The sequence below is a fragment of the Macrobrachium nipponense genome, chromosome 20, assembly GCF_015104395.2.
Source record: "Macrobrachium nipponense isolate FS-2020 chromosome 20, ASM1510439v2, whole genome shotgun sequence".
Lineage (NCBI taxonomy): Eukaryota > Metazoa > Arthropoda > Malacostraca > Decapoda > Palaemonidae > Macrobrachium > Macrobrachium nipponense.
The window spans coordinates 45,299,977-45,312,011 of record NC_061089.1 but is presented as its reverse complement, the minus strand read 5'-3'; the positions used below and the strand labels follow the sequence as shown (position 1 = coordinate 45,312,011).

General features: G+C 41.0%; 2 protein-coding genes across 8 annotated transcripts in view; one reads left to right on the top strand and one right to left on the bottom strand.

Moving 5' to 3' along the window:
• The window catches only part of LOC135225401 (zinc finger HIT domain-containing protein 3-like), a 49,176-nt gene extending 37,750 nt beyond the window's left edge, over positions 1–11,426 (top strand). The window contains exons 3-4 of one of the 2 annotated variants that reach the window (XM_064264743.1): positions 3,258–3,492; positions 8,701–11,426. In XM_064264743.1, coding sequence (XP_064120813.1) covers positions 3,258–3,457 — 200 coding nt within the window. In that variant the 3' untranslated portion in view covers positions 3,458–3,492; positions 8,701–11,426. Of the gene's footprint in view, positions 1–3,257; positions 3,714–8,700 lie in introns of those variants that run through there. The other variant, XM_064264737.1, reaches the window with a different exon arrangement.
• Positions 9,176–12,035, bottom strand: part of LOC135225363 (cyclin-dependent kinase 17-like) — a 279,842-nt gene continuing 276,982 nt past the window's right edge. For 5 of the 6 annotated variants that reach the window (XM_064264718.1, XM_064264725.1, XM_064264731.1 and 2 more), the window contains one exon: positions 9,176–11,282. In XM_064264718.1, the coding sequence (XP_064120788.1) occupies positions 11,176–11,282 (107 nt within the window). In that variant the 3' untranslated portion in view covers positions 9,176–11,175. Of the gene's footprint in view, positions 11,283–11,755; positions 11,781–12,035 lie in introns of all 6 variants that reach the window. The other variant, XM_064264710.1, reaches the window with a different exon arrangement.

Here is a 12,035-nt window from a genome sequence, read left to right as displayed (position 1 = left end):
TGCCCATCTGCTGCATGATATTTGCAGAGAATGCATCGGGGTCAAAGGAAGAAGGCTGAGCCTTTTCCTTCGGAACCTTGGTTCTCGACCCCTTTGGTGAGGGAGTAACCTTTGCCTTGTCTACCCCGGGATTGCGAGCCGGTGGCTTAGTGACTCGGCTGGTTCCTGACTTCTTTGGCAGGGACTTCTGCATGGACTTAAAGTCCAGCCTACTCTTAACTTTAGGGATCACCGATGTAGACTTCGGTCTGACCAACTGAGGGCTATCGGCGAATCCCTGGAAGGAAGTGGAAGAGCAAGAAGCTAAAGATGGACTCAAGGATAAACCTTGAGCCCCTACAACACCTGCCTCGCTACCATCCTTACTGTTGCCCATGCCGTCAATAGTCATGGGCTCGCGGTCCAGATCGAGGGCTGCTACATCTCCCACGACTTCCTCAGCAAGACCTTCCTCTGGCTCGGGCAATACTGCAGCCTGGATCTTCGCGATCAGAGGGGCAGCTACTATGGGGTCCACTGCTGATGCTTTCTTGGCTCCTGGGTAGATGAGCGCGGCCATATCCTGGGACAGCATATAAGGCTGGCCCTTGTTGGCGTTCTGGCCAAACCCGCCTACCCATACCTTCAGGGTGACCAAGGCAGCGTCCCGGATTGCTTGGGTGCCCTGTAATAGGGGTTATTATTAATACTTAACACTATAGATTAACTTATTCTAGTGCAATATTGTATGTTATAATTCATTGATTCTCATTGTATCATTATGTATAGTCCGGCGTGTCACATACCTTGGAGGTGGCTTTGTTCACCAAGTTGTAGCATACTACGCAGTTCTCGTGATGCCAGACAACCATGTCATTCAGGTGAACTGCGCAGCCGGCATGTGCCCGGCATACCACGTGCCCACAGGGTTCCTGGAGAATGGTGTTGCACCCTTCCTCCAGGCAACGGGTAACCTGTAAGTCAAATGATAAATGAGTATCATCATCAACCTCCCGGAACAAGTCCGTGGTTGTGTGCGACATGCTATTGCCGCCGGAGTAACTCCAGCGTCAGCATATATACTGCACAAGATGCAACCCTGTTACCACCAGCTCCGGTGACCCGTTTACACCTGTAGTAACATCCCCGGCAGGCAATGGGGATTTAGCTATGACTCTACAGTAGCTCCAGCGACGCCGGAGCTATAAAATCTGACACATTTAAGGGTTCCAAGGCGTTCCCATTGCGCCTGGATGAAGGATAGAATCCAATATTCAGGTACAGGGTTGAGGAGCGAGAGGTAACAGAGTAGAACAGTTAAATACATGATGGAGTTGATAACTCCGCCATCATAATTAACTGGATATAGTAAGATAATAACTTACACTATATAAATGTGGATGCTATATTATGTGTAATAAAACATGCATGCAAATCCCATGGAAAGGCCGGAGCCTTTTCACGTATCTAAATACGCCTAGCTATCCTGATGTCGGGTCCGGCTTCAACCGGAGTCCCGAGTTCGCCGGAGCGGGGTGGGAAAGGGTTGGCTCAAAAGATAGTGAGAGGGATACATGACGTATGTAGTGGGTCGAGGCGTACCCCGCTCTGCTGAGCCTGGTGGCCAACCAGGGCTCGGCCGAGCAGGGCTTCCCCTTTTCCACTAGAGAGAGAGAGAGAGGCAAGGTATGGCAGGCCTGCCAACCGAGTGTCCTCCCCACCTATCTCCCCCCCCCTTAATGGGGGACTCGTATCGGCTACCTGAGGTAGCGTGAGCGAGTCGTCACTCCACCGAAGTGGGTGAGAGGAGGGGGGATTGGTAGCAGGGTGGCTCGTACACGATCGACTGGAGACACACTCAGCCGGGTGAACAGTCATGCGGTGTGAAAGGCCAGTCGAACGAAAGTAGGCCTATAGGCCAACTGGATGCAATCTATAACAAACATAGCAACACATAACATAACTATCCTGTCCTAACACGGGGGAAGAGAGAAATAAATATGGAGCGAGAGAGAAAGAATTGTGTCCCTGAGAAGCTGGACTAATGTCGCAGATCGAAACGATCTGGAACTGTTAGCTCGGCAACTCAGTGCGGCTTAGCCTATATGTTGTGTCGAATTCATTATTCGAGGGGCAGGACGGCCAGGGTGGCTCAGGGACGGTATAGGCTACAAAGGGACCAGGGTCCCTCCGTATAATACAAGAGTGTCTTACAATAAGGATCTTATCATACAAATGGCTAGATACTATCCTCAAAGTGTAAGAAAGGCTAACTGAGTAGGCTACGTCCTGATAGCATGCGGTCGGTTGTAGGCTATCCCCCGTGATCGTACTAATCTTAAATAAACGTCAATAATAAATGCATCTTAAAGTATGAATAATTATAGTACTGCTAAATGATGAAATTGAATCCAATTAGTATGGGAGACCAATTGGTACACGATATTAGCGTAGCATCACGCGGGAGGCAAGCCATGAAATGGCGGCATGGGAGCGGCAACACTCAGGCTGCCGCTCCCACAAATAACCTAATATAAATTGGTTTATCATGCCAAACGCCATCTCAAAATGATCTCAAACATTAATTGCAGTACCTAACTTGGATGCAGCAAGAGCTTGACGTTCCATGATGAATTGTCAAAGAATTCCAGACGGAAAAACATAGCACAAAGAAAGAACACGTGCAGCGTAAACAATGCTATCGAAAGGAATGAAAACAAAGGCACTAGCTGTAGTAGTAGCGGGTAGCAGGGGCTTAGATCAGCTCCTCTGTAGACGAGGGATATTGAGGAAGGAAGAGATTAAATGGCAAGGGACCTCTGGTAGTGGTGTCACTCGCCCTAGATACCATACCGACACCTTGAATAAAGGTGAGCGAGCCAGAATACTCTGGCACTACCATGTAGCTTTTTCCTCTGGTATTTGTAGCAATACTTATACCTTAGAAATGAGTGCTAAAGGAACCATTTCACGGAGCGACACAGGCTGAGCCCAGAAATAAGGTTTTATATGTATTTACCAAGTAATTATGGAATGGGAACCCACCCTCCTCCCCCTCTTATGGAATCTAGGGCATAAACAAATTGAGCTCTCTACACCAAAACAAATTTTAGCTGCCAGTACTTACAAATTGTTAGCTATGTAATTACTTGGTAAGTATATATAAAACCTTATTTTATTATAAAATATCATGTTAAATAAGGTGCTAAGAACAAAGGAAATTTTACCATTAAGTATAATTTTACTGGACATAAATGCTGTAATTTTATGTTTTACAGAAACTTCAGAGAAATTAAAGGAACTCCTCAAGAACCCGCATTTGAGAGAAATGATTCGGGAGGTTGACAGTCATCCAAATGCAAAGCTTATGATGCACAGAGCTATGAAAGAACCAATATTCACAGAATTTGCAGATATTTGTTTAAACATTGTAGAACCTGAAGATGTTGAAGCATCTAATTGGACAGGTGAAACCTGAAAATTCATAATTTGAAATTAAATCTAGAATGGATTGTAAGTATTGAACATTACTATTTCATTATATTAACCTGTTCTTCTTAAAACTGTTTGAGTACATTTTTTTGTAAAAGTTTCAAACCCTCACTTTTCTACCTTGCTTGAATACTCATTGAATTGTTGTTGAAAATTTGAAGTAGTATTTGGACAATTGGTGTGTATGTCACCTGTCAAATGCTTTCAGTCCTTTAAGAGCAAATATATGTGCTCATTGTTTTGTTTAGTTTCATTTTCTTTACACAGAAGTACTTTCTTTTCCTTGCCAGAAGAAAGAACTTTAGTTATATGTATTTTATTCATATTTTATGGTAATTTTAATCATCAACTTTGTTTGTGTAGAGTCTTTGTGTTGATCCTAAAGCCCACATTGGATTGTGTGTAACACTCTTGAAGGAGTGAAAAAGGTTTAAAAAAATCCCTTGGACTAGTCCCATGAGAGTCTAGATACAACTTGGTAGTCTGAGGAATTTGCTTTATAATAATAGTAGCACTAGTAATAGTATAGTAGTAATAATAGTAATCAAACCAGTATCATCATATTACCACTTGCTATGCCTTTCTTTCATGTTGGCAGAAAGCCAACTAATGTTTTTAGGGCTTTCTCTATACGTATGTGTTATGTAAATAAGCGATGATCTTGTTAAATGTTTCACATTTGTATTATAGGGTAGTTATAAAGGTGGACATATGGTGTCTAGATATGGAGCCCAGGCATTGATATAATTAAATTAATGCAGTGTAATCAATCACTCATGGTTTGCTCCTACACGATATACAAACCTTCGGTCCTTTCAGCGTAGGCTGGAATATGGCTGTCAAATTCTTGAACAAGGTGGTTTGGCAGTAACTACCGTCTGGTAGGCAGGTGGGACAAATATATGTCTTCTGATGAAGACGTATATTTGTGAGCTCTTGCTTACTAGCCGTTAATTAATCTGTTATTTTGAATGAAAAAGTGTATTAATAATTAATTGACTTTAATAATTAATATGCAGACTCACTTTTTATGATAAGCCTTGCTAGCTGTCATTCTGCTTTTTGTTAAGGGTCGGCGGCAAGGGTGTGCCAACACCCTTATTAAATTTTTCACCCTTTAACGTTAGGACGAGACATGTATTCATCCAAAATTTATGCTTATGCTTTGGAAATTACTGAGTGGAACTTCGGAGGTTTGTTCTTTGTTTTTTCTGGTATTTCCTCTTTCTTCTCCTTCGTCCTTTCGCTAGCTATCGGACGAAGATAGAAGAGGGGGTGTGTGGTGTTAGTGAGGGATTTCCTCTCATTTCGGAGGGCGGTGCCCTTGGATGCAAGAGGAATATCCTTATTTTTTAAAATCATATTTTCTTTCTTTTACAGGCTAACAGTGGTGATAGTTGATTACAGTAGTAGATGGTTGGATATCTCGTTCGTGTTGACTATCCTAACCTTGGAATTGTACCTGTGACTTGTAGCATGCTGTGATTGGTCCTCGAGTGTCTGTACTGTTCCCCTGCTGGAAATCATATTCATTTGCCTCTGCTATCCCAGAGTTTCGTCACTGGACAAAGCCTTTGCTGCTGCCCTGTGATTATTTACTCTATTCCTGCTGGTAAATATACCTCATCCTGTAGAAGAAGTCTTGCAGAATGTAGAGAAGTCGAGGAGGAAGAGAGCGGGTCAAGTTTCGTCATCTTCCCCTTGGGAATCATCATATTTTTCATCAGCCTCCACCCCTTCAACTTCTAAGGCTCCCTGCTGAAGAAGGAGAAGGTAGTTCCAACTCCCCCCCCCTCCCCAAAGGCTCGTCACAGGACTTCTAAGGGTCTGCCTCCTCAGTTTGGTTTTCCATTGGCTTGCCCGTTCCTTTGGGAAAAGGAACCGTCATGCTGTCCCCAGGGCCTAGCGTGTTGGAAGCCGTAGAAGCGCAAACTTTGGTTTGCTCTTCTGCTGTTAGTTCTAGAGGTTCTGCCCCTAAGACTAGCCCCCTGTCGGGTGCTCGTTCGTGAGTTTCCCCGAGTGCACATAAATCTACGGATTCGCGTGCATCCAGAGTCAGTGACGCTGAGTCTGCTCACCATCACGACTCAGGCACGGAGTGGGAGAAAGGAGCGAGTTGCTCAGGTGACTCATGCCTTGGCGGTGATTGCAATGAGACCAGTGGGGGTCCCCCATTCTGTGCTCTTGAGAGTTTTCGGCCTCAATGAGGACTTGGATGTGTTGGAGGATGGTACCGGCCCTCTCTAGTCAGGTGCACGCTCATCCCCACCCAGACAACGATTTACGTGGGTCTTGGTGGCAGCGAACGTTTCGCCTGCTGCGCGAGTTTCGTAACCCTCCTGTGGAAAGCTTTTCTCCAGATAATAATACTTATAATGCTTTCCTAGACTCGCATCGCGGCCATCACCGCAGATTGATGGCTGCCTGTGACTCGCTTCCCCTGCTAGTTCTGCTAGCAAGGTGAGCGAGAGCGTCCAGTCTTCCTCAACTATTCCCTTTACTTCCTATGGCTATGCCGGGAGGGCCAAGGTGAATAGGAGGGATCCTGCAGAGTGCTCTCCGTAGGATTCAGCGGCAGGGGACTACGTTCCTGAAGGGATCTTAGGGTCCTACCGAATGGATGTCCATGTCGTTGAGGAAGGATCTTAGGTCAAATCTGGAGATTGTCTCCCTGACTTTTTCTGTCCTTTGGACAGATTTCAATTCGCAGTTCCTTATGGGTTCTTGCGTTTTTGGAGCCTCTAGTGTTTATTCTGTTGAATTGTACTAGCATTCCAGTCTTACATGCTTGCATTTAGGACTGGTTTTTATCCCCGTTCCTCCTCGATTTCCATGGGAGTCTAGTAGGGGCCTCACCCCGATGATTGTTTGACAAAATTTGGGGGTCTTGCTGAGCGCTTAAATTCTTTGGAATTTCTAGCACTCTCCGAGTGTGTTGGTCTTCACCGATCTGCAAACACTTGGGTAAGATGAGAATTCCTGATAATTGTTACTATAATACCCCGGAATCTCGCTGAATGGTCGAATTCCTTGGAATTTCTGGCATTCTCAATGTTATGGTTTTCTGTAATTTCCAAACACTCAGGCAAGACAGACATCCCTGGTAACTGTTATGAAAATCAGGAGTCTCGCTAAGCCATTAAATTCCCTGGAATTTCTGGTGTTCTCAGTGTGATTTGGTTTTCTGTGTTTATTCTTTGTCTTTGTTCACCCTAAATTGAAAATGAATAACAGAAGACTTTGTCTGTTCCACGCCCAACTAGCTCTGCTTCAAAAGTAAGTAGGAAGTTCCTCCCCAATCCAACCCACAAGAAGGGGTTCTTCAGGCAGTACAATCCCTGTGTTTTCATTACTAAAAGACTCTAGCCTTCATTGCAAGCACTGGCTTTCTCGCCGAGCAGCAGTGAAATAGCGGAATAATTTTTTGTCATCTGTAAAACACCAGGGATTAAGCTGTCTTCAATGGTTGGTGTCATCAATGGGACTAGTCATTAACCAAGTAATATTGTTTCTCCTTGGTTGAGATCCAGCTACTGATGAGAAACTTCTGTCTTACCATCACAGGGGGCTCGGACTCTAGAAGGCATTTGAATCTCATCTAATGTGCACATGCCTCGCGATAGTCATCATCTTGTCTCGCAACATTGTTGGGGAACAAGATAGACGATTTGCATGGTTCGTTCTCAACATCACCCTTCAAAAGGGGGGTGTTGTGTTGTGACTACGTCTTAGATGCGCAATCATTAGGCATCTGTTGAAGAGTCCGAATCCTTCATGATCTGCGTTTTGAACTTCATATTGTTTGTTTTTATGGTCATATAGTTTGTTTTTATGGTGTTTTTACATTGCATGGAACCAGAGGTTATTCAGCAATGGGACCAACGGCTTTAGTACATGACTTCGAATCATGTCGAGAGCTAACTTCTATCACCAGAAATATACATCTCTAACCCCTCGGTGGAATGCCCGAGGACCAAACCTGCGGCCACCGAGGTGGCAGGCCAAGACCATACCAATCACGCCACTGTATTGGTTGATCCAAATCAGTCATTACTTTGTCCTATTGGTGTGTTGCTGTACCTACAAAGGATTGATATCTTTCATTGAGTGTCAATGCCATTATCCACTGCCGACTTCCAGTGCAGAAGTGTCTAATGACAAGTCTTCCTCCTAGTCTTATGAATAGTGAGAAACTTCTCTGCAGTTGGATATGTCCACTTTTAGCTCTTGAGAGAGCGAGCAGTGGCGGTGGCTGGGTACATTTCATCACTCCGAAGAATATGTCAGACTGGAAGATAGATGTGGTCTCATTACAATCATATTTATATCCTTCTTTCTTCGGGTCTGCCCACAGGTCCTTGGAACCTCTTTTTCTTGGACCAGTGGTGGATGCTCACAGGTTGTGTTTGCTTATCTCGCTCCTTCAAGAGGACAAGTTGCATCTCGCCTATGGTGTGCAGTTTTAGAGGTAAGAAGGATGAGAGAGTTACTGGCCTCACCAGCTTCCCCTCCTTGTCCTACTTTTCTTCCTTCAGGTTGAGGATAGGACTTGAACTTACTCTTGCTAGTCAGTCGTTAGATGTGGTTAGCAAAGGGATGAAGGGGACTAGCAATAATGTAAACCCTTCCCAGAGCTTTGCATTAATGCCTCCGACTAAATATTCTTTCCAGCTCTTTTTCGGATGAGTTATGATTCCTCACTCATTTCGAAAAGGCCCAAAGTCTGACTCTTGATCATGCAGCTCTTATACTCTGATCAAGTTGTCAGAAGCAAGGCAATCCTCCTTGCTCCTACGACCAAGAGGAATAGCCAAGGTGTACTAAACTCCAGTCAGTTCTAGAGGCTTACTCAAATTCCTTCCACCAATCAGCAAGTCTTTCTAATGTAAAGGACTGAGGGTTTGTATATTGTGTGGGAACAAATCACAATTTTTGAAAATAAATTATTTTTCTTAACCATACAAACCCGAGGTCCTTTACATTATGCCCACCTCATGCCACCCGTCAATCTGAAACCTGGGCTGAAAGGCAAAGTGGAGTGTTTACATCTGGGCAGGCAGGCTTACCAGATGGTAGTTACTGCTTAACCAACTTGTTCAAGAATTTAATGGCTGTATTCCAGCCTACGTTGAAAGTAATTCCTAATGTAAAGGACCTCAGGTTTGTATAGTTAGGAAAAATTCAATTTACTTTCAAAAAATTACTTTTAATATGCAATTTTGCCTGCAGGTACTGTTCACATGGAAGGGATGATATAAAAAAAACATGCAGGACTCTTTGTCTGATAAGGTCAGAAGTAGGTTCTATTGTAAAATTATAGTTTATGTTGTACAGTCAAAAGCGAATTTGGTGTATAATTAAATTTCATGACTAAATAAATAGATTATTTGTAGGAAATTTTTGTAGACTCAGTGTATGCAGTGAGAGAGAACTCAAAAGGGATATCTAGTTTAAACTTGTGTAGATGAAATAATGAAACTCCTTTAAAAATTTGTTTGTATGCAGATTTTTTTAGTCAATTGTTGGTAGATTTTTTATACACTTCATACTGTGTACTACTAGGAAGTAATTTTAGTTAGGCATAAAGGTGATTTTGTTGTAAATTATTTAGTTCCCACAAAAGTCACGATAAAAAAATTTAAAAGGTACAAAAATCAGTAAAAGGACAAAAAACTAGATCAGGATAATTCTAAGGAAAGGCATATTGAAAGTTTTATTTATTCATTTTGGACACATCATTGACACATGTCATGCCATTCTTCAACCTATGATAAAATAGTTGAAAATATACAGTAGTCAGACACCTGTTAAAAATAGACTTGGTTCATCCTTATGATTGTTGGCAAATTTAATATTCTGCTGCCCATAAAGAAATACTTTTTTTATGTCCCATATGCAGAGAATGTCTGTGGTTTCTTGTAACGGAAAATTGCATTTTCAATGCATAATAATTATGAAAATGTCCATCTCACCTGCTTAAATAAGGCTTAAAATCTTACCTTGTGTAATTATTATTGTTGAAATTCCAGATCAATGCACAGGTTGTGTCGGACAAAGTCTTGAGGTATTGAGCTGTTCATGTTTGTCAAGTGAAAAAGTGTAATACAGTAGTTTATGCATCAATAGCCATCAGTATGGCTAAACCTAGACAAGAAATTGGCACTAAATATAGCCAAGTCCAGAAGAAAAAATGCCAAACAAAAATATAAAGATTATACAAAAGTAAGAAGGTTCAGTGTATGAAAGCAGTTTGGAATGCATGAGCTATTTATTTTAGTCTAAAACAATCCTCAGTATGTCACTATCAATGATGTAGCTAAAGACAGAAGGGCATATCATAGTAGTAAATGTACGCTCATCTATTCTTTTTAGCTTTTGCTATACATATTAAACATTAAGTACTTGAGATTTAAATTGTTCATGTGACAGCTAAACCTCTAAGGTAATGAACAACCAAAGAGTTATTGCAGACAATAAACCTGATGACAACCAGGAATCAGTCACATTGTACCAACTCAAACAGTATAAAACAGATTTTGTCAGGTACAAGAGTCTGAATTGAATTTACTATGTCCACATAACATATACAGGGAAAATGTATCAAAATAAATTTCTAGGTGTCAACCAAGGACATTTCATAAGGTACTTTTAACAAGTCATATATCACAATCTTCAACATAATATACTATTAGGAAGAGCCTGTACGGCAACCAAAAATATTAATGAAAGAATGAAAATTGCTTGGTAATAATAATCCAGCACAAGAAATTGAAGTACTATAAATTGCACATAAGGTTTATATGAAATCCATGAGATTGAGAGTAATAGGGCAAAATCAACATCATATTGAATCACTTATCTTTATTGCCCTTCAAGAACAAATCAATGCATACAAATTTCTAGCCAGAATCTTAGTGATGTTATTGTCCAGATGCTTGCCTTTTACATAGAACAAACAATACATTATTACAAATTTCATATGTAAATTGAGCGAATCATCACAGCTGTTTCATTACTGTCAATAAATCCTGTGTGGTGAATATGTAGGGAGACAGGTTATGGTATAAATGTTTCCTTCCTCCATTTCTATAGAGCAGCAAAAAGATAATCACTTCCAAGAGTCGGCAGTATTGTTTCATTCTGACCAGCAGATCACACTACCCGACAATGGTGATCAACTTTTTGAATGTGATTTACAGGAAACTGTCAGTATGACTCTTATTAAACTTTTTGGAGGGTTTTGATCTGAATCTAAACTGAAATGACTGAATATTACTAAACATTTGAAAGATTATGGATGAAACTAAAGGTTCTAGAAACCCTGCTAAACTGGCAAAGATAGTCTACTGATACAGTAGTGAACACCTAAATGTCCTCCCATTTTTCACCAATGCATAACATCACCTAGGGGCTTTTATGATCGAACCATCATTCCACTGACCATTGTCAGTGGGTGAGCTTCTGATCAAAACTGATGTACACAGTTGTTTCAAAACATTTATTCCAGTTCTAAGGAATATACTTTCTTGAGTGTTTCATTAGGAATGTTTGAGAAATATTGAAGTCTGAAAGTACATTTCATTTACACTATTTCATATTTCATTTTTCAAGTCTGTAGTTATGCAGGGGCCCCATGTTTTCAATGTCCAAGGCCTTTCATTGGTCCTTAATCCAGAATCGGTGTGGAGGTATTTTTGGCAAATTTCAAAAATGCATACTCTGGCGTCTGCTCTTGGCCTGGCCACCATTCGTCACTTTATGGTTATGATCCCGAGTAAGCATCAGTCCAGGACATGAGAAAATGGAGTCCTCTGAAAAGAACAATTTTCTTTAGAAGATGCTATTGACAAAAATGCACTAATTCAAAACCAATACTCAATATATTCAAATTGTCAAACTGCCAAACTCTTGAATGAAAAGCAGTAAAGTAAGCTCTCTCTACTAAAAAAAAAAAACCTGAATAAGAATACTATTGCTGAACCCTAAATTTCTCTGCCAAATAGCTAGAAAGGAAGGTAATGAATCACAATATCATTGACAGTAATCACTAGACCACTGTTTTATCTGATTTCTCATGAAATTAGTTATCCCTGCATTCTAGCTGAGCAGCTGTTCCTACTGATATAAGAATTTGGATATCTTTCATATTTTGTCTTATACTTCTAAGATACCCATCAGATTTCCAGAGATTGTCCAAAATATTCTGAAATCCAGTAAATCCAATTGTGTACTGCAGCACTAAATGGATACAGATAAGTTGAGCACTAAGTAACCAATAACATACCTTGTTTACATTCAGGATTCTAGGGCTGGCATAGAGAATTTTTACCCTTTAAATTTTGCACACTAGTAAACATTGTGAAATTCTAATGTAAGGTTTATGTTCATTTTTAATCTATTCATTCACGGCGTATAAACTGCTGGAAGACAGCACACCACATAAATTTACGAGCAAATACAAATTAAATAATTAATGTATCCATGCATAAGTGTGAAAAGAAAAAAGATAATACACTTAGTAGAATTCAAGAATCATACAGTTCAAAGAAATTTAATTTGATATA